The sequence below is a fragment of the Brassica oleracea genome, chromosome C2, assembly GCF_000695525.1.
Source record: "Brassica oleracea var. oleracea cultivar TO1000 chromosome C2, BOL, whole genome shotgun sequence".
Classification (NCBI taxonomy): Eukaryota; Viridiplantae; Streptophyta; class Magnoliopsida; order Brassicales; family Brassicaceae; genus Brassica; species Brassica oleracea.
The window spans coordinates 45223093-45244305 of NC_027749.1; the positions used below are offsets into that span (position 1 = coordinate 45223093).

Sequence of the window (21213 nt, forward strand, 5' to 3'; positions counted from 1 at the left end):
AAAGAGGAAAAAAGAAACAAAAAATAAATTATTAAATCAAAAATTATGTAATTCAGAAAAACAGTCTAAAATCGTGGTCAAGAACTTTGAACGTGGGAGAATTAATTTTGTTCAAAGAAATATAGGATATAACTGCTGGGAATTGTGGAAGCACCGTGGCCTAGTGGTCAAGGTTTAAAGGCTTCTACACCAAGGTCCGGGGTTCGAACCCCAGACAACGCAATTTCTACAGGAAGAGGTCTGCTTTGAATTCTCAAAAAAGCAGGTAGAATTGACAAAAAAAAAAAACTGTTGGGAATTATGGATCAAAAATATATATTTTTCAATCAATTGTTTGTAAAAAAAAGTATTTTTCACTTGTCAAAATTTGATTGCGCAAGTGACTTGTGCTTTAGTATATAAAGAGATTTTCTCATTGGCAAATTTGTAATTATATTATCTTCTCCTTCTTAGGGTTTTCGTTTCTTCTGCAGATTTTCAAGGCCGCCGTGCACGATTCTAACATGATTTATCATTCTTTTTTCAGTTTTCTTATCGTTTGTGAATCAATTCTAGAGCGTTTATGGAGCCAGTGTTTCTATTCATCTCACCAATGGTGAATCTCTCGTTCAATACTAAGTTCCTTATCTCTCTGCCATCCTGATTTTCCAATCCTAATTGTTGGAAAAAAAAGTTGGAATCTTTATTGCTTTGATCTGGCTTTTTTGATTGAATATGGGTGTTGGTTTGTTGATTAGGGAAGAATATAAGAGCATCATTATACTAGAGACCCTTAAAGGGTCTCTTAATTAATTTTTATACTTAATTAATTTTTAATACTATTTAAGTAGTAAATTTGGTTAAGAGACTTAGTTAAGAACTTTCAACTTTTATGTCTTCCATTGCAAGTTTCTTATTCAAGGGTTCTTAAAAAAAAATTATGATAAAAACAATACATCAATGAGAATAAGCTTTGGTATATCTTCACGTCTTCAAATCTTAAGACAAGTTATAGAAAGTGATTCTCTAGTTAACAAGCTAGTTTTTATAGTTAAATTGGCATAGAGTGATTACATGACATGGCACCCAAAGAAAAATGTATAAGAAGACCGAACCTGTCTCGAAGGAAGCAAATGAGCAGTCCAGCATTCAATCTCCTTGACACCAACATCAAAACGAGGGCTCCATCAACACAAAGGGTTTGACCATGACTGATAGGAGAAACCGTTAACTGTGAGGCCTCCATCAACACAAATGGTTTGACCAGTGATGTAGGAAGCTGCAGGTAGACACAAGAAGACCTCTAGCGATGCAACTTCATTTGGCTCTCCAGCACGACCAAGTGGAGTTCTACAGAACAATTCTTCCTTGAAACTGACGTCCTCAAGATACTTTAAGAAACAAAAGTGAGTTAGGATTAGAGGAAGTCAGTAGCTATATTCACAAAACAAGATATGTAAATTATATATTATTATTACAGATTGAGACTGTCGAGTCTTGACAACATTAGGTGCAACAGCATTGGCTCTTATGCCGTCTTTTGCCCATTCACATGCCAAGTGCCTCGGAAGTACTTTCATCAGACAGCCTTAAACATCTTGAACGTATGTCACCAACCGCTGGTCAACCTATAGCAACATCAGATACATAAACATAGCTTCCTTTAAACAATGAGTTCAGATTATTCCTAACAAACAAGCTAAAACATATAACCAGTGCCACCTTCATCACAAACAAATGTAATGTCTTGTCTCAAAAAAATATAAACAAACCAAATGGGAAATTCAAGTGCATACACGTAAATCAATCTAAAAGAGAAATATGAAGTGTTGAACTCTTGATGATAAGCACATGGTGGTAACCAAAATATAGTACTACAGAGTTAGACTCCATAACGTATATCAATGGGTCAGAGCTAATCCAGAACACACAATCAATCGTTCAACTCATCTAAAACCCATACTGGAGAATATGAACTTCTAAGATAGGAACAACAAAAAAAGCTGAAAAGAAGTAATCACTCACAGCTGGAGCCTGGAGAATGTGGCTGTTGGTGAGCGAACTCATAGTGGGCATTGTTGTTATCGCTGTGAACAGCCGTGAGTTTAGGCTTAGTATTACCAAGAGAAGGCTTAGTATTATCAAGAGAAGTGGGTGGTTGGTTATGAAAAGGGTTAATGGTGTCTTCTTCTTCGTTGCCAAGACTGGCTCTATCTCTTACAAAAACAAAGATAAATCACCATCCAAGATTAAACTATGATCTATCTCTTACAAACCAACTTCTTCTACTTTACCAAATTCAATTCTTAACCCAAACATGAGATTATCAAAAACAGAGCAACTAAAGAACAGACTTTTTTCAATTAAAAACCAAAGACTCTCAAAAACAAGAGCATCCAACAAAAGAGCCGAACTTACTGGTGTGCTCGCGATTCATGAGCTTGAGAGTCTCCTCTTTGTGACCAAACCCTTTGCGATTGTCGTTATGGCTTCTCGTCAAGTTCTTGCGGAACGTCTTGGCGTCGAAGTCGGAGTCCATCACCACCGATGGCGTAGGAGCGGCGTCCTCGTTGCCACGAGCAGCGGATTGATGAAGGTTTCCAGCGGCCGAAGGATCCGAGGGAGAAAGCCATAGAGATCGAGAGAGAGAGAAGAGATAGAGGAAGAGAAGAGACGTATCTTCCGGCACCTAATTAGGAGCCGTATCTTGTTTTAATTACAATTTTTCTTTTTCTTTAAATCAAAATTATGGTAAGAGACCCATGTAAGAGCCTTGATTATTGGTGCTCTAAGGAAACAAAAGTTCGATAATGGATGACAGACCCTTTTTTTTTTTTTTTGCTGGTCGAAAAACAATAAAATTTATGGGTCATTTTAGGTTGCACATTTTTTAATTTCTTGGTCAAATGTCATCAAGTTACAGGGTTAGAAAGTTAGAAAGGTCACAAATGATTTCTCTCACATATATGTATGTTTTTTTCCAATTAAAACTTTTAGTGACCCATTTTCACAATTAAAAACTTAGTTCGATCCTTTTAGAAAACGGATTCTATTTTTCAGTAGGTCAAGTCATATTTCTTTGTGAAAATGAATTTGGTGATGACGCTTAAGCAAAACAATTAAAAATAATTTATGCATAGGAAAAATATTGGAAATTGGATAACAATTAAGTTACAATAATCCTATTTTAAATTTACTTAATCAAAGAAACCCACCAAGATGTGAGGCAATTACATGTAGAACAAAAGAGAGCATAAAAATAGAGAAGCAATATCTTCAAGAAACAAACCTACACAAGAAAACAAAAATCATAAAAAAAAAAAAAAAAGAAATGGCAGCAGAAGTTGTGTTCGGTGTTCTGATATTTCACTTTCTAAGGAAGGGTTCAAATAAAAAACAGACATAAAATTATTAATGACTTATGTTTTAGCAGATAAAAATTATTTTTTAAATATAGACTCTGATAAAACCGTTTCTCTCTGAGCGATCACAAAGACGAAAAAAACAGTTAACTTAAAATTTTCATCGTGTTTGGGCTGCCGGCGTTTGCCGGTGGCTCTGTTTTCTTCTTCATTTGTTTTTTATTTTTGTTTTCAATAACATCAGATGGATGGTGAGACTTTGAGAAGGTTTCTACATTCATTTTTCTTCTGTTTGATGATAATGGAGGTTCCAATCAACGTGACTTATATGGGTCAACGAGAAGTGATGGTGAATCCACAATCAAAAAGGTATATTGCATATCTATCTAGAAAATTTCCTCCAGTTACGGAGACGTTTATTTTAAGTTTTTTTGTGGGAGTGTGTCTATGGTTTGATTTTACCCACAAGGAACCATCAATCTCCGTGAAGGCTCTCTTTGTCCTTTGCAATGCCCTATTTCCAAAATTTCAATTAGCAAATGGGATTAATATTCAATCTCAAAGTGTTACATTGCATTTTGATGAGCGTTTTGATGAGCGAATTTGGGATCCGGGTATAGCATACTTATGGAGAATCGAAGAATCAATGGAAGGGAAGATATGGCTTTATCGGGTTCAAAGCAAAAGAATTTCAATGCCATGGATAGATACAACAAAGCATGTTATCTCCGGCAGCGAGAGTGTTTGGGACGAACTGCGATGTAACAGATGGATCGCATTCAATGATCTTCTTAGAGAAAAACGGCATTTACTCACAAGAATTGAGAGCCACAAGAAAGATCTTAAAAGACCAAGAACGAAGTGGAGGAAAACTAGCGAATCAGTCTGTCCTACGAATGCGTTAGGAAGCATCGTGTCATTGCTGTCTCTGTTAAAAGTTCTTTTTAACCACATGTTTGGTGTAATTTATGTTCTATGTAATATGTTACATTGATTTGATATCAATAAAGTTATGACGTTATAAAAAAAATTATTTTTTAAATATATAGTAAGATTTATTAGATTGCGATCTTAAGAAAATATATTTTAATATTTTTAAATTATGTTCTTTTAAAAATATTCAAATACTTAGTCGAATTAGTTAAAATTAATGAGACCATTAGGTTTCATTATTAAGATAAATACTGATAGTTTAATAAAAAACATTTCTAACATTTTAAGGAATCTATATAAAAAACTATACATAAATTAATTAATGATTTTTAATAGATAAGATTTTTTCATATTTGTAATGTATAGCTTATATAAAATGTAAAACAATTCAAATGCCAGGGGTTATTGTATAAGTTACACAAATATTCTCCACATATTAGTTATAATTATAGCTTGATCATTTGCAGCTATAATCCAAGAATATTTTTTATATTAACACAGAAAACTGATTTTTTAATTAAAACTAGATTTGAACTCGCACGTATATATATAACTTATTTTATATTTTAAATAGCATTTAAAATATAAAATATGTTATAAATATATATATTTAATATCAATTTTTATGTATATAATATTATTGTGAAAAAATTATATTTATTGAAATTGTTTTGATGAAATTTTATAATCATATATTAATGTACTATTTTGTTTATTTATTTAAAAATGCAATATCATATTAATAGTTTAACTTTAAACATTAGTTTTACATTAAGTAATACAAATTTTATTAAAACAATTGAAATTTTTATTGTATGTGACTGAACTAAATTATTTAATATTATATTTAAAAAATATTATATTATCTAATATATAATATTTCAGTTTGGTGTTTTTATGTTTACTACAAAAATCAAACATAAAATGTTACAACCAATAAAATATTATTTATTTTGTTTTATATAAAAAGTTAATATGATAATTTTAAAAAGAATCGGAATATACTATTAAATTTTCAAATTCATTACTGAAATATATAAAAAATATGGTCGAGATTAAATATTGTAAACAATCAAACGATAATTGCTTAATGAAAATAATTTGTCTTTTATTAAAAATGTTATTTTTTAGATGTATATTTTTTTTGTTAGGAAAATATCATATATGAGTAAATTTAAGATGTTTAGTTAAGTTTCTGATGATTGGTCTAACATAAACTTTTGCATAGTAGATAAAAAAATAATACTTTAAATTAATAGATTAGATTTAACTATATTAAAACATAAGCCATTTGCAGCTATATTTTTTTAAAAAATTTTATCTATATAAACTAAATAAACTGAAATAACGAACTAAATTATTCTTCATATAAGTCTTTAGTTCACAGTATTTTTATATAAAATAAAAGCAAAACTTCTTAGTAATTTTTTAAATTTTGATTTATCGATTATAAAAAATATTAATAATTAGGTTGTTTAGCTTAGTTTTTTTACTTATCATGTTTCCTAACAAACCGATTTTAAATTTTTTTGTATGGTGTTTAAATACAAATAATTAAAAATTAAAAATTTGATTGATCGCCTATTTATATTGGTCTATGGATCTATGAATGTTTTCAAATATTTAACTCTCAACAAATGTTTTAATTTAAATTTAAATTATCTTAGTTCTGTATTTATTCACTTACATTTAATTTTGACAAAAATATATATATTTTTATACTAAATTTATTAATTGTTTATATTAAGTTGATGTGATAAATTTCTTATATTTACAATTATATTATTCTAAAATTTCCAATTAATAATAATATATATGATTTACATATATGGTATGTACCTATTGGTTATTATTTCAATATAGGAATTTTAGCAAAAAATCAAAATTTTATCATTAAAATTGTACATGTCATAATAAGAAGATATCATATCATATTTTCGGTAAGTCAAGTCATATTTCTTTGTGAGAATGAATTTGATGATGACATATAAGCAAAAAAATAAAAATCAATTATATGTTTAGATTATGCATATCACTAGTTACCTTGAGAGGTAAATGTTTAATGGGAAAATATTAGAAACTGGATAACAATTAAGTGACAGTAATCTTGTTTTAAATTAAATAATCAAAGAAACACACAAAGATGCGAGGGCAATGACACTCTTCAAGAAACAAAATTACACACGAGAAAAAAAAAAATCATCAAAGAAATACAAAAGAAATGGCAGCAGAAGTTGTGCTGGGTGTTCTGATTGGTGGAGCTGGAATATGGAAGTTGATGGGCACTTTTAGTGGCGGATCTAATGATCAAACTAGTGGTATAGGCAAGGGATGGATTATGCTAATATGCATAGTAGTTGTGAGGTGCATGATCTTGAGCATGAACGCTGAACAAATTAAACGTAAAGCCGAAGAACAAACTCCTGCGTTTGTGATTGCAGGAACCATCTTAATTCTTGTTTACATCCTTTACCTCAAAGGGTAGCTTTTAGTTTCAATATGTATTTTTAGTTTGATTTGGAAGTGCTATCAGAAGTGTTACAATTAGTAATCAAAATGTCATTCATAGTCATAATCCAATAGAAAAATATCTAAATGAAAACCTCAAAACTGATAACTCCAGGTAAAAAATAATCTTCTATTTGAGTGATTAAAAACAATACTTATCGAGGAGCAGAGATAGGTGCAGTAGCTTTGGCGTAACCAACCCAAGCAACAACGCCAACAGCTAGTATAACCCATCCCATCACATCATACTTCAACTCACTGCTTTTCACATCCTGTTTCGAGAAAACACATGATCATTTGATCATGAGATTCAAACCACAAATACTGAAATGAAATATGACGATGAGAATGAACATAAAAAGAGAGAGAGAACCTTTGATCTTGACGCTCCTGAAGGACCGGCACCGGCACCACTCAGTGGCTGTTGGCCAAAGCCTTGCCTGTGAACCTCTGCGTGCAGTAGTGGAGCCTGTGCTCACCACAAAAGATAAGAAATTTTGGTTAAAGAACAAAACTTTGAGATCGGTTTTAGAAGCAAAATGCAAGTTTCAGTTGCAATATTCCCCTTCTATGAAATGACAAATCGCCTATACTTAGCACAAAGGTGAATAAGTTCGATAAAAACAACAATTTAGGATCAGGTTAGGAGGTAAAATGCACAATTCAGCTAATAAATCTTTACTGCTTGAAACAGAGGGAATAATCTTGCATTTTGATTAATGCACAGTTCAAAACATGAGCTAGGTTGGTTGATTGTTCTAATCTACAGTACCTTGGCCGGGGCCAAAACATGAACTAAGTTGGTTGATATACAGTACCTTGGCCGTCATTTCAAGTGATTTCTGGTAGGTTTCATTTTCCGGTTGCTGCGAAGATCAACAAATATTCAAAACTATAACATTAAAGAAAAAAGGAACATTATTAAACATTGATTCCGAATGTAAAAGCAAATTGACCTCATCAACAGCAATTTGAAAGAAGTGAGCAGCTAAGTCAAAGTTGTATTTAGCTTCAGTCTCTTCAGGAGTCAAAAACGCAAGCGTAGTGTATGCATTACCGAGACACCAAATCGCAGGATGCTTCTTTGGATCAATCAACAACGCCTCTTCAAGCTTACTGATTGCCTCTACACACACACACACACACACAATTAAAAAAACGTTATAACCAATCCCTAGAAGATCACATCAGATTTTTTCAAATCTAAAAAAAAAAAACTATTAAACATAATTAGATCCATGAGAGAGGATCATAAACTAATTGACATTAAGAATCACAATTCAAACCATATTAGCAGAACACAGAGCCACTCACCTTGAACAGTTAGCTTAGGATCTTCGTTATGGAACTGAGCTAGCTCCAGCAAAGCTCCTGCCCATCTCGTCAGGTTCTGTAAAGAAACATTCATCCATTGAATTACAAGGCAGAGATCAAACAAGAGAATGCAAAACTATGATTGCGAATAAGAGAGCTAACATCGGCATCTAGAGGGTTTTTCAGGTAGGTGGCCTCTGATACTTTGCGAATTTGTTCGAACATGATGATCGCATCGAACTCAGCATCGTTGTTATCCATGGCTTCTCAGGGATTTGGTACAACACTACGAACGAAGTGGCTCTACTCTCCTCCTCACGGTGTGGTGTCTACGGAGAAAACAGAGGAGAGGATTAGAAAGCGGAATCCTTCTAAATGGGCTTATAATGGGCTTTTAGATTTATTGTTTTTGCTTGGGGAGCACATCTGTCTCTTCTGCTCGCCGTTTTAACTATGCGTTCGCTGGTTTTCAGCTAAAGAGAAACAAAACAATAATGATAATAGATACTCCATTGTTTCAAAATATTACATATTTTAGATATTTCGCACATTTTAATAAAACACACTAAATTTGCTTAATTTTTAATGATTATCTTTTTCTCCATAATTTTAAACCAATAAAAATCCAATAAACGCAATTAATTTTTTTTAAAATTTGCAATTAGTTAATAAAATATGCATTAAAAATACAAAAAATAGATCTTTTTGAAACAAATTTTTTTTTTTTAAATATGTAACTTTATGAAAAAGATGGAGTAAATATTATCATTTTAAGATATACTCCTTCCGTACTTTTTAATATTTTCACACATATTAAGAAAACACATTAAACTATCATAATAAATGTATCATTTTCTGTAATTTTCAATTTTCAATAACTTATAATCAATAGTAATTTAATAAAGTCAATTAATTTTTTTTGAATTTTACAATTTTTTCATAGAAAACACAAAAAATATATATTTATGAAACAATTCTTTTTTTCTAAAAAGTATATATCTTAATAAAACCAAGGGAGTATAATAAATAGCTTTTGTTTTTAGTCCCACACGATGCCAATTGGCAAGATATTTATGAGATTGTATTCTAAAAATAATGATATAAAATTTAAGGAATAAGAACAAAAATATATTATGTGATGAATGTAGTCCAGCGACTATGTGAGCTTGCAACGTGACTTATCTTACCTGCCACATGTATAATCACATTCACTGAGAGGAAACCATAAGATGAAGAAAAGGGGTTTGCGAAAAGGTAGACCATCACATGAAACAAGATTACGATGTTCTCTTTTGCTGACAAAGAAAGATTTTCCGTGTTTTTAAAACATATAAACGCAAGTACAAATAGATCATAAAAAGTTTGAAAACTATATATATATATATATATACTGAAATCAGTAGTATTAGTTTTAGATATAGATAATGATTTGTGTGTCTTCGTTGTTATTACATAGCTAATGTACAAAACTGTACACTCATATTCAAATTTAATGATGGCTAACCAGCTATAGTAGTCTAATGATTCATAACTCTGTTTATCGCTGATGTTAGGGAGGAGTAAGTTCAATGTACTGTATTTATATGTTAATCTAGACATTTCATTATTTACTAGATTTCGTTTATGAATTTTGTCTAGTTACAAAGAAAGTAAAAAAAATTGTTGGTGAAAAAGTGATAGATACTAATATAGTAATAATGATTCTCACATGTGATCCATGATATTTAGCAATAATATTATTTATATATTTCTATATAGAACATAAAATATAAATAACTTTTTTGAACTAGAAAACATATAAATAAATAAAATATAATTTTCCGTATGTAAATTTAACAACGTTGACAACTTGAATCGAACGGTGGACAAGGAGTCGGCAGCATCCGTAGAAACATGGATCCAAATAAATTCAAACTTGAAAGCTACTGAAGCGACGACGCGTGGTTAATAGTTAATACGGTAGTGGCAAAAAATCGTAATTAGTGGAGAAGAGAAAGGGCTACTTGGGGAAGAAGTAAGTCTGAATAACTCTACAGATCTACCACTCAGGAGAGAGAGAGAGAGAGAGACTCAGTACCAATTTCTCTGACGCGCTTCCTTCTCCGGCGTCTCATCGTCACGTCCGGCGGATTCCGAGGAAACGAAGAGCTAAAGGGTCTGTCCTCTCTCCTTCTCTAAGCTTTGTACCTTTCTGTATAAACCCTAAACCTAGTTTCGTTGTTTGTTTCCGAAGTTTGAAGGAATATTGCGTGTTGATTGGATGATTAGGGTTTAGGGATTACCAAATGTTGTTAATTGTGTGCAATAAGGTAACAAAGTCTCTTCCTTTGTATTGCTTCTGTGCTAGATTTTTGAGTTATGGAGAGCTTCTGGCAACTGGGCGATGAGCTGCGAGGTCAGACTCAGTCAAGAGCATCTGAGGATCACAAATGGTCCACTGTTGCAACCAAGCTCGCTGAGCAGACTCGGATGAAAGGTGAACGGTTCAACAACCTCGATCTCTCCAAAGCTGGTGGTTACTCTGAGTTCAGACCAACCGACAAGTTTAGTTTCCAGGACAACAACAACAACAACAACAACATGCTGAACTTGGGTGGTAAATACGGCAAGGCTCCGATGCAGAGCAATGTTTACAACATGAATGACTTCAAAAGTGGAGGCAGCATGAAAGTTAACAAGTATAATGGTAACGTTGTTGCTAACAAAGAGCTGAGCAACAAGTACAACAGCAAACACAACAACAGCAATGATAATGCTGTTGACAAGAGGTTTAAGACTCTGCCTGCTTCGGAGACGCTTCCGAGGAATGAAGTTCTTGGCGGGTACATCTTTGTTTGCAACAACGACACCATGGAGGAGGATTTGAAACGTCACCTGTTTGGTAATTTTCAAACTCTGCATGTTTCTTTGCACACAGTGCTTTTTGATTTGAAATGTTGTGTGTTCGTTTGTCAGGTTTACCTCCAAGATACAGGGACTCTGTGAGGGCGATAACACCTGGATTGCCTCTGTTTCTTTACAATTACACCACTCACCAGCTCCACGGTATCTTTGAGGTTTGTTCTCGGTGCTAGATATCTCATATTATAACAATGTCTCTCAATTAACTGAAGTTTGATTATCCTGGTTCAGGCAACAACTTTTGGAGGTACTAATATTGATGCCACGGCTTGGGAAGACAAAAAGTGCAAAGGAGAGTCAAGGTTTCCGGCTCAGGTGAAACTTTACGATCTCAAAAGTTACATCCTTTGCTCTTTCATTTTGATACTTTGGACCAATTCGACTTCTGTGTCTCTAACAGGTGAGGATCAGAGTGAGGAAGATCTGCAAAGCCTTGGAAGAGGATTCCTTCAGGCCTGTTCTTCACCACTACGATGGTCCTAAATTCCGCCTTGAGCTCTCTGTTCCCGAGGTAAGTATCTAGAGTTTTCATTTAAATAGAAAACCTTTGCATGTAGATGGAGACTGATCTTTGAACTGATTATGCATTCACTATATGTGATGTTTTGTTGCAGACATTGGACCTGCTAGATCTCTGCGAACAAGCTGGTTCTCCATAAGGCCGATCAACCTTGCAATACCACGTTGCGAAGAAGCATATTGGTGTTTTGTCTGAAATCTATCTATATATATATATATATATATTACAGTAAGAGCGTAAGCTTGTGGGATTTAGTTAAGAGTCGAAAGGGAGGAGTGTGTGCAGTGTTAAGGCAAACAAAAGGGTGAAGAGACTGCCGAATAAGGGACTACTCTTGTTCTTCTTGTGTCTAATGTGTGAGTTTGTTTGTCTGTGTGTTGTGAGAGATTTGATCTCTTTTGAAACAAAAGATTTGTGTAGAAGAATATATAGAGAGAGAAAGTGAGAGAGTAAACAACAGAGCCAAACCAATGGTATGAGCTTCTGTTTGTGTTTGCTTGTGTAAGGGAGAACCTAAATGGGAAGTTATAACTTTTAAACTTCCGAGTCCATTTCATCTAAAAACATGTTTTCACTGAAAGGAGTTTGAAATACCAAAAGCTAAATTATACAACAGCAAAGACGATAAATTTGGTAAAATTATATGATTTCTCTCTATGGTTTAAGTGTTGGCTACAAGTAGAAACCACCTCAGACGAGTCAATTATCCCATCCATTAGCGGTTCTTCGAGCACGTGAGATCGGTGAATTGTCCAGGATTTTTGAGTACAGGAGTCTCCTGAAACGGGCAAATTGAATATTCAGATAAGGAACCAAAAAAGCAAACATGTTACATATAAATGTTTGAAAATTTAAAGAACATTCTATATGACTTCTAGTTTTAGCTTTTGTGGGTCGTTCAAGGTTTTCTCTTTAATTATTCGGCAGGAACAATGCAGAAGGGGAAACTCTTGTAATGTACGGTGGTTCTTATAATTGTGATAGACAACGTAAATGTATATTCCAGAAAACAAAAGGATGAATGATTGTACAACTCACCAGTCTTAGTCTTAGAGGCTTAAACTACCAAACTGATTGTTCCAGTTGTCGTAGATTCCAAGCTCGTTCTGAGAAACCGAAGGCCTTACTTCTTGCAATGCGTCTTTAAAGTCCTGCATTATGACCAAATCGATGAAAAAAGAGACTGAACAAAGATTTCTTTATTCTGCATGTGTAGTCAACAGAATTAACATAACATCCATTTAAATTTAAACCCAAAAAATGATCATATATCAAGATCTTCATTTTGTGTTTACCTGAAGAGTCACAAGCCGCATGTCATCTTTCGTCAGGTTTGTTATTTCTATGCCTCGTTTGAGAGCTTCCCTCAATGGACCCATAGTTGCATCTTTCACTAGGTTCTTCATGTCTGATCCCGAGTACCCTGCAGTGAAAACATTCCCAAAAGAAGGTAATAGCTTGGTTATGCTGAAAATGTGCATTTGGGTTTATTGGGTTGTGGTCTTGGGTCTTTTAAGATCACAACTCCACAAATTGCCTACAATTCTACAGTGTTTCTGAGTTTTTATGATAAGTTTACCTTCAGTTAGCTTGCAAATGATGTTCATATCATCTTCGGACAATGTAAACAACCCATCTTTCTGTAGGAGATTCTGTATAATCCATGCTCTTGCTTCTTCAATAACAAAAACAAAACCATGTAAAGACAGTTTTTTTGAATAAAATCAGTATGTGATGAAAACGTGTGTATCATTTTTGCACCAGATGAAGGAAGAGGGATGTAGAGTCTCTTGGTAAGCCGTCTTCTTGCTGCTTCATCGAGCTCTTGGGGTCTATTTGTGGCTCCTGACCAAACGAAAACAATTAACATATACCCTCACAAAACCCACAAAATTGAAACCTGCACGTCCCAATTCTTACCTATTAGGAGAATTTGCTCACTGCCGCTATCGAAACCTTCCATTTCAATCAGAAATTGTGTCTTGAGTCTTCTACTCGATTCATGTTCCCCATCTGACTTGCGCTGTGGCAAAGGGTGAAAGTTCGTTTCTTTCAGCAAAATATTACATTAGGGAATCCAAAGATGCGAGAACATGCCACAAATTGTCTATAATAAACACCGCCCTTTGTTTTTTAAGGCCATTTTATATACATTGATAAAGTTTAAGAGATCAGAACAAACCTGAGATAGTAGAGAATCAATTTCATCTACAAATATCACTGCAGGCTGGCGGCAACTTGCAACTCCAAAAAGGGCCCTCACTAGCTTTTCACCTTCGCCAATCTGTATGTACACACGTTTGAATGTTGAATCTGCAGTGGAAAAGATCACTGACCTACATTTTACGAATGTCCTTGTGAAACGCAAGCAAAGATGTGGAACTAACCCACTTGCTTGTCAATGAACTGGCTGAAATATAGAAGAAAGTTGCTTTTGCTTCTCCAGCTATAGCTTTTCCGATCATAGTTTTACCAGTTCCCTGGAATGAAGTTGATACAGAAGTAAGAAACATATACAACAACATAGCATCTTCAATATCTAAAAGGATAAGGGGTACCTACTGGTGGACCAAAGAGAAGAAGTCCTTTCCCAGGCGAACGACAACCTTTAAATATGTCAGGACGTAACAATGGCCAAATGACCATCTCAGTAACACACTTTTTAGCATGCTCCAGACCAGCTGCACAGCAATAACTCATGATGAAAAACTCCAGATGCAAGTGGGATAATAATATGCACTACATCGAAACATGTTTTAATTATCTTCCTGTACCAATATCATCCCAGCGGACATTGGGGTCTCGGTCCATAATCTCGTTGCTGACATGCTCTATAAGACGAGGTTCCAAGTTTCTCAACTTCTCGGGAAGCTCACCATCAGGGCCACAGAGCATCTCCAAACTAGAACAGGGCATCTTCTTTTCAGACTTACAGCAAGCATATTACAAAAATGGTGACAGAAATTGCTTATACACAAAATTTGAATTGATAAGTGAGTATATGCAACTAAACACTACAACACAGGTGATTTTAACCAGAACAAGAAACCACGAATAGTTTTAGCATATGTGATTTATCTTCTAGTCCTATTGTTAGGCATGTAATACTGTTGAATCACTATCAATGTGAAATAAAGAACAAAAACTATGTTTTTTTAATATAGTAATTATCAATCATTTACCATGTTCTGGTTGAGTCATCGAGCGTATCATCGGTCTTTCCACCAATACGAGACGTCGTATTTCCAACACTATTCCCGCTAGATTTAACTGGAGGAACAAAATTACCACGGTATCCACGTCTTAAATAGCCACCCGATCTTGCACCGTATCCCCTAGCTGACACATTGTTTTCACCCTGAGGCGAAAGAGATGAATTTGGTGCCCCGGTTGACCCTCGTTTCTGTCTAGCGTCCATTTCCTAAAGAAAGGGAGATACCGAGATAGTAATCAACATATGCAAATGGTAATGAAGCACAGTTCAAAAGATTATGCTTTGCAAAGTCGAGATGGTGGCTCACAAAATCAGTATGGGACAACCATACTTATAAACCGAGAGAAGCGTTTATTCAAAATATGCAAAAGGTAACAAAGCACAGTTTGAAAGGTTAAGCTCGCCAAAGCTGAGATGTTGATTCACAGAAAACAGATTCTGGAATTTATTTAAAGTATCTAATCATAGAGCTAAAGGTTCAAATGGTAGACTCTAAGAGAAGAATAATCAAAGATCCCTTTACCAGTTTTGTTTTGGCGGATACAAATCCATTAGCAGCACCATCTTCCTTTTCCCCATGATTTGTTGGGTTGCTGATTTCTGCATGAGCTCGCTTTGTTCCAAAACCAACTCCATGGCTTCTCTCGACAATGACACATTCCTCAGAGGTACTCTCTTGATTGCTCACGGAGGGTCTGCGGTGATTATCTGGTTTAACCATGCTATTTCCATACAATGAAGTCAGTCTGGCTTGCATCATTGGCTTAGATGCTTTGGGAATTAACTTACGCGCATCCAGTCGCTCTCCCTGAAACAAGTACACATGGGATCGTTATCATTCGCTAGAGAAAAAAAAATCTCAATTCCATGCATGGACAGTAATTAGTAAGTAATCCTGACTAGCATTGCATATACAAAGGCAGGAAACATGGCTGCATCACGAATAGGAAGATCAAACAAGACTTGAAGTTGTAGACACAAGCATTACCATCTCTTTAACACCCTTCCCGTTAGGCTGACTGAGATGAAAATGAAAGTGCTTCGACTGCTTGATCTTCTCGACATCAAACTCGCCTTTACTGCCAAAAATAGGACCTGGAGCTGTCTTTGCAAGTTCAAATGCTTGCCTATATCAACCAAGAAACAAACCATTAAAAGGTACGCAGAAGAACTCTTAAGTGTAGCAAAACTGAGCTTGGAACGAGTTAAAGATTCAAATTGAGAAGAGTAGCATTCATTTATACAATTCAGCTTCAATTTGCCCTCTTAGATTACTGATAAAGAGCAAAGAGACTTTCAATCCACCACTCAACTACTCTCGCCAAGCAAAATTCAACCAATATATTTCGAATTAAACATATGCTAAAAGGGGGAAAAGCTCTAACTACCGATCCGAATCTGAAACGAGGCCTTCCAAAGCTGAATCGACCTTAGAGGCAACTTCTCGTCTTATAGGACCGATGAAAGCACGATCGGCTTCAGTGACGGAGCGAGAATCGAGGAAACCTAGAAGACGAAGCCCGAGGATCTGAGCGGAGGAGAAATCAGATTTCTCCAGGAACTGGTCGGCGCCGAAGAGCAGCGATTGGAGGCGCTTCAAGTTCTCGTCTACTTCCTTCCTCCAGCACTCCGTCTCATCTTCCACTTTCGGAGTCGTAAGCGGCGGCGGCTTCAGCAACGGAGACGAAAACGGCGACGTACGCTTTCCCGCCATTGTTATCCCCCTCTTTCGTCTCCAAAATGGCTTAAACCCCCGGGATCTCCCACGCCTTTTACTCTCGGTTGCTTGGAGCTTAGACGTCATGCAGTGTAGAAGCGTATATAAGAAACGGAGAGTAGTTTCGTTCAAACATGAGAATGGGCCATAAATATGAGGATGAAAAACAATACGGAGATATAACCCATTGTCAGACAGGATTATTCTGATTCAACAAGCTTGTTATTTTACACAAACGTTTGTTTTTTCTTTTTCATATTATCACTTCTTTTGACTAAATGATCAACAATCTTGGAATAAAAAAAAGAACAAGAAATTCATCTCTCATGATATTACCGATCAAAATACCACCGAAATTAATAATAAAATAGATTAATTTTATTTTTAAAAATCTGAAATAATTGAAATAAAATAATAACGTAAATTTTAATGATGCTAACGCCACTAACTAAACCTTAAACTTTAAATTTATATTATAAACCCTAAATCCAAATCCTAAACCATAAACCCAAACCGTAAACCCTAAACTCAAACCCTATATCCTAAACTCAAATCATATACTCTAAACTCAAACCATATATCCAAACCTAATACCTACACCCTAAACTCAAATCGTAAACCCCGAACCCAAATCCTCTATCCTAAAGGTTTGGATTAATGTTGATGTTGTTTCTTTAGGGTTTAAGATTTGAGTTTAGAGTCTAGGTTTGTGTTTAGAATTTAGAGTTTGAGTTTAAGGTCTAGGGTTTGGGTTTAGAGTTTACAGTTTAGGTTTAGGGTTTAGGATTTGAGTTTAAGATATAGAGTTTGGGTTTAAGGTTTATAGTGAGTTTAAAATTTAGGGTTTAGGGTTTAGATTTAAGGTTTAGGGTTTAGAATTTAAGATTTAGGGTTTAGTTAGTGGCGTTAGCATCATTAAAATGAGCGTCATTATTTTTTTCAATTATTTTAGATTTAAAAAAAATAATAATGTATTTATTATTAATCTATGTGGCATTTTGATTGGTAATAAGAGAAGAGGTGAATTTAAAGTTAGAGTGTTCAAAAAAACAGGTATTCAACCTCGTAAGTCATAACCCCAATAAATGATTATATATTATATTTTTCACATAATCACTTTAACTAGGTATGGGCTAGTTAGGATTCTCATTAGTTTTTTTTTTTGATTCAACCTCATAACTTCATTCAGATTTTATATCTGTTCAGAGGTTGGGTTCGAATAGATTTTATAACCCTTTTTAAGCTTAGATTTTATAACTTTGAAATTCATTATTGATCAAAACGTATATCAGGCTTGAGAAAAGATCTATATTATAGAGAAAATTTTTGTTTCAAAAAAATACATATTTTATATTTCCAATGCAATTTTTGTCAATTAATAATGAGAAATAGTGAATTTCAAGAACATTAGTTGCATTTCTTAAAATCTTATTGGTTTAAAAATATATAAAATATAAATTTATAGTTAAATTTTAATATGTTTTATTAAAAAATGCGAAAATTCTAAAACATAGATCTTTTAGGAACGGATGAAGTACTTTTTTTTTTGGGTAAAAAGCTATACTTTGTTTGGATTAAAGTAAACACAAAACTGAGTAAATAAAGTAGATATTTTAGAATACTCATTTTACATATTATTTCAGATATTTGAGTCAAAATTTTCGGCTTTTTAAAAAAGATTTTTACTTTTACAGACTTTTTAAATTTCTATTCGGATTTGAAGATAATATTCGATATCTGATATACTATCCTACAAAATCCATTTTGGACTTTTGCTCGGAAATATATGATTTCAGTTTTTTTAGTTTGGTTCGGATCTCGGGTTCAGTTACAAATGTCAATGCAGCCTACTTGGAACATACAAATGCTGAAGTTTATATCACAAAGCGAAGAAATACAGGCGTTTACTAAAACGCACAAGACGCAAAACGCTGAACAAGAAAGACAATTCACAACAGCGATTAAAGTTTCAGCGTTTAGGGACGCCACAACTTATCTTATTCAACACATACAAAACCGAAAGTAACCCTAATTTCTCTAGAGAAGACCCTTAAGCAATCATCACACAACAATTTAAAATAAAATGGCTGAGCCGAACACCACAGCAGCGTTTAGACTCCTCCCAAACCAGCTTCTCCTTAGGATCAGCGGACGGACTACACGTGTAAACCGACATCGTCTCGGTCCTAGACGGTCCCGACGATGCTCCAATCACAAGCAACTTGTCCCCGAGCGACTTAAACGCAACGCCCCATCCTCCATTAGACTTGGCCCTAACAGGCACATCTCCAAGCTTCTTCCAAACGTTTGCGTTTGTATCATAAACGCGAAGCTCGTTGGATGATGTTTCCAGAGAGTAAAGATCTTCATTCACCACCGCGATGAGCGGTGGAGATTGGACAGAAGAGAAAGACATATCTTTGAGAATGTCTGGTATTAGTTCCCAAGTATCTGTTCCCTCATCGTAACGTTCTCCGCAAGTTAGGTTTTGATCTCTCTCATCCCTCCCACCGATGACATAAAACTTGCCTCGCAAGTAACAGCCAGAACAGAATTTCCTCCGCTTGTGCATTGCGTTTAGATGCATCCACGTTTTAGTCTCAGAATCGTACTTTTCTGCTCTGTTCACGACTTCTAAAGACGCGTCCAACCCTCCAGCTACAAACACAACGGTCCCACAAGTAGCCGAAGCGAACAAGATCCTTGGCGTGATCATCGCAGGACCCTTGAACCACTTGCTCGTCTCAACCTCGTACCTCCACAAGGCAATGCTCTTCTCCTCTTTCCCAGTGACGATCAAATGCGTTCCGGCGCAAAGCGATTCTTTGTCCCCACGGAAGAAGCACATGTCGGAAGGAAGCTCCGAAACTTTCTGAAACTTCTCGAAGTCCTTATCAAATATGGTCCACCTCGTGTCGCCGTTGGACAGCATAAAGACAGATGGTTCGACCACGCCGCGGTCTCTCCTCACCTTGAATATCATACCGCTTTTTAGTAAACGCGAAAAGCGTTTGCTTAGAAGGTTTAGCTTCCAGTACTCGAAACGCGGGACGCGCGAGAGTATCTCGACCTCTAGCTCGTACGCTAGCTGAGGAACGTTTTGTACATAATCTGCATCCTGATGTTTACCAACTACTACTTCTCTTGTTTCTTCTTCGTCACAATCCAAACAAGGATCTAGGTTTAGATCCGGTATCTTGTAGCCATGAATTCGAACCTTCCTTGGCCTAGAACTGCTTGAGTTTGCTCCAAACCTACCGGTGTGAACATCTCCTAACGTCATCATTTCTTGGTAAAATTAAAGTCTCTCCCTCTGCTTCTAAGCCTTTGTTGACATTTCCTCTCTGTAAAGTTCCAACCAATAACTGAATCAAACACTGAGAATCAATCCAGTTATTTACCTAGAGAACTTATAGACAAACATATACATATACCCCAAAAAAAAAACTATTCAATCTTGGACTAATCAGATCTACAGGTTATGATTTATGAACAACATCACTTCCCCGGGAAGTTAGAAAAATAAGATTTGTTTTAGCTAATTTGAGCTCTAACAAGAGATTAAACAGAATTGATTTTATCAAGAAAGTGAACTGGGGACTGAAGTTGGTCTACAAGAGAGAACATATAAGAGTTTTTGGCAAATTAATAAACTGAACAACATACATAAACATATACTAAGAGTGAATATATGTGTATATGTATATAGTACTACCTGATGAAAAAATGGTCAAACGTCAAAGAGAATAAATCAAGAAAACTTACATGGGAAGACAAACCCTAAAAATAGGATTTTAAAGCTCTCTCCTCTCTTCTCTGCTCTTCTCTTCTCTTCTCTTCTCTTTCTTCTTCCTCTTCTTCACCATCCGTAAATAAGAAACTATAAACGAAAAAACACAAAAAGAGATGACGAGGGACTGAATATAAAATACAGAAATTTAAAAATAATGTTTAATAATCACAACTTTGAAAGGTATCAACCCTCAGTTGCAGGGGATATCCAAGCTTAATTTAGAACTCAGCGGAAGAAAAAACTTATATTTTATTTAAATTAGAACAGTAAAGGCAGTGAAATATTGTTTTTTTTTCTTCAGTGGGCGAGCAACGACAAAACCATGTTCAAGAAGTCGCCGGTAAAATAAAACTCGAAGAAGGCAAAAAGCTAGGTTTGTGATATTATATACCGTGAAGTAGGCCTGAGACTAATCGGATATCCAGACAATTTTAAGGTATGCGGATCCGAATCCTTATCCGGCGGATCCATAATTTTATTATCCTTATCCGGATCCGGGGTTTTCGGATATCCGGGTGTCGAATATCCTTCTAAAAGTTGTAATATCCAGCGGATATCCGAATCCGGATTTAGATCCTTAAAATAAATAAAATAATAATAATAATATATATAAATATTAAAAATAATTTAAAAATAAAAAATATATAATGTTTTTAATTATTTCTATGTATAATATTACAAAATTTACATATACTATTATAAAAATAAAAATATATTAAATAAAGTTAGTTTTTTATATATATATTACTATTTTTGAAACAGTTATTAATAAAACTTACAGATCCGGATATCCGGACTAAAAAATCAAGATATCCGGATCCGGATCCGGTTTTGACGGATCCAACATTTTATTATCCGGATCCGGATTTGGTCCTCTGGATATCCGTATTTTCGGATCGAATCCGGATCGAATCCGGATCTCGGATAAAAGGCCTGAAGTGTGGTTGTTCAAAAAAATATATATATATATCG

The 21213-nt window shown here is 34.8% G+C and overlaps 5 protein-coding genes across 6 annotated transcripts; 1 reads left to right on the plus strand and 4 right to left on the minus strand.

The window, feature by feature from the left end:
* Positions 1–883: 883 nt before the first annotated feature.
* Positions 884–4149, minus strand: LOC106324357. Its single transcript, XM_013762338.1, has 6 exons — positions 4040–4149; positions 3804–3855; positions 2398–2668; positions 2005–2195; positions 1458–1607; positions 884–1370 (listed from the first exon to the last, which is right to left on the minus strand). Exons 1-5 carry the CDS (start codon positions 4147–4149, stop codon positions 1569–1571), a joined length of 663 nt encoding a protein of 220 aa, XP_013617792.1. The 3' UTR covers positions 884–1370; positions 1458–1568.
* Positions 4150–6810: 2661 nt separating this feature from the next.
* LOC106327464 (mitochondrial import receptor subunit TOM20-3) lies at positions 6811–8513 on the minus strand. The gene is made up of 6 exons (XM_013765621.1): positions 8259–8513; positions 8097–8172; positions 7739–7908; positions 7601–7648; positions 7156–7251; positions 6811–7054 (listed from the first exon to the last, which is right to left on the minus strand). The coding sequence occupies exons 1-6, from the start codon at positions 8355–8357 to the stop codon at positions 6938–6940; spliced, it is 606 nt and encodes a 201-aa protein (XP_013621075.1). The 5' UTR covers positions 8358–8513; the 3' UTR covers positions 6811–6937.
* A 1513-nt stretch (positions 8514–10026) lies between these two features.
* Positions 10027–12066, plus strand: LOC106327466 (B2 protein-like). Its single transcript, XM_013765624.1, has 6 exons — positions 10027–10251; positions 10444–10977; positions 11052–11152; positions 11229–11312; positions 11398–11508; positions 11612–12066. Exons 2-6 carry the CDS (start codon positions 10455–10457, stop codon positions 11654–11656), a joined length of 864 nt encoding a protein of 287 aa, XP_013621078.1. The 5' UTR covers positions 10027–10251; positions 10444–10454; the 3' UTR covers positions 11657–12066.
* Positions 11871–16467, minus strand: LOC106327465 (fidgetin-like protein 1). The gene is made up of 14 exons (XM_013765623.1): positions 16120–16467; positions 15720–15858; positions 15255–15539; positions 14700–14938; positions 14292–14419; positions 14080–14198; positions 13905–13997; positions 13700–13801; positions 13438–13540; positions 13279–13362; positions 13097–13192; positions 12813–12940; positions 12556–12668; positions 11871–12295 (listed from the first exon to the last, which is right to left on the minus strand). The coding sequence occupies exons 1-13, from the start codon at positions 16443–16445 to the stop codon at positions 12567–12569; spliced, it is 1944 nt and encodes a 647-aa protein (XP_013621077.1). The 5' UTR covers positions 16446–16467; the 3' UTR covers positions 11871–12295; positions 12556–12566.
* A 1835-nt stretch (positions 16468–18302) lies between these two features.
* On the minus strand, positions 18303–20544 carry LOC106326717 (F-box/kelch-repeat protein At3g27150-like). Of its 2 annotated transcripts, none has more exons than XM_013764632.1 (3): positions 20430–20544; positions 20214–20328; positions 18303–19792 (listed from the first exon to the last, which is right to left on the minus strand). In XM_013764632.1, exon 3 carries the CDS (start codon positions 19732–19734, stop codon positions 18499–18501), a length of 1236 nt encoding a protein of 411 aa, XP_013620086.1. In that variant the 5' UTR covers positions 19735–19792; positions 20214–20328; positions 20430–20544; the 3' UTR covers positions 18303–18498. The 2 variants fall into 2 exon arrangements, with proteins under 2 accessions (XP_013620086.1, XP_013620084.1); XM_013764630.1 differs by having other exon boundaries at positions 20414–20544.
* Between the last annotated feature and the right edge of the window lie 669 nt (positions 20545–21213).

Bases quoted from the DNA above. Each gene is read 5' to 3' on its own strand.
- LOC106327465 (XM_013765623.1), bottom strand. From the start codon at position 16,445: ATGGCGGGAAAGCGTACGTCGCCGTTTTCGTCTCCGTTGCTGAAGCCG. The intron at 13,363-13,437 runs GTAAGAATTGGG...TCGTTTGGTCAG, and splicing joins TGAGCAAATTCTCCTAATAG to GAGCCACAAATAGACCCCAA. The intron at 12,941-13,096 runs GTAAACTTATCA...TTTTCACTGCAG, and splicing joins CATTTGCAAGCTAACTGAAG to GGTACTCGGGATCAGACATG.
- LOC106327466 (XM_013765624.1), top strand. From the start codon at position 10,455: ATGGAGAGCTTCTGGCAACTGGGCGATGAGCTGCGAGGTCAGACTCAG. The intron at 10,978-11,051 runs GTAATTTTCAAA...TTCGTTTGTCAG, and splicing joins TTTGAAACGTCACCTGTTTG to GTTTACCTCCAAGATACAGG. The intron at 11,153-11,228 runs GTTTGTTCTCGG...ATCCTGGTTCAG, and splicing joins AGCTCCACGGTATCTTTGAG to GCAACAACTTTTGGAGGTAC.
- LOC106324357 (XM_013762338.1), bottom strand. From the start codon at position 4,149: ATGCCGTTTTTCTCTAAGAAGATCATTGAATGCGATCCATCTGTTACA. The intron at 2,196-2,397 runs GTAAGTTCGGCT...TGTTTTTGTAAG, and splicing joins CATGAATCGCGAGCACACCA to AGATAGAGCCAGTCTTGGCA. The intron at 1,608-2,004 runs GTGAGTGATTAC...ATGTTGCTATAG, and splicing joins ACATTCTCCAGGCTCCAGCT to GTTGACCAGCGGTTGGTGAC.
- LOC106326717 (XM_013764632.1), bottom strand. From the start codon at position 19,734: ATGATGACGTTAGGAGATGTTCACACCGGTAGGTTTGGAGCAAACTCA.
- LOC106327464 (XM_013765621.1), bottom strand. From the start codon at position 8,357: ATGGATAACAACGATGCTGAGTTCGATGCGATCATCATGTTCGAACAA. The intron at 8,173-8,258 runs GTTAGCTCTCTT...GTTTCTTTACAG, and splicing joins AAAACCCTCTAGATGCCGAT to AACCTGACGAGATGGGCAGG. The intron at 7,649-7,738 runs GTCAATTTGCTT...TGATCTTCGCAG, and splicing joins TTCAAATTGCTGTTGATGAG to CAACCGGAAAATGAAACCTA.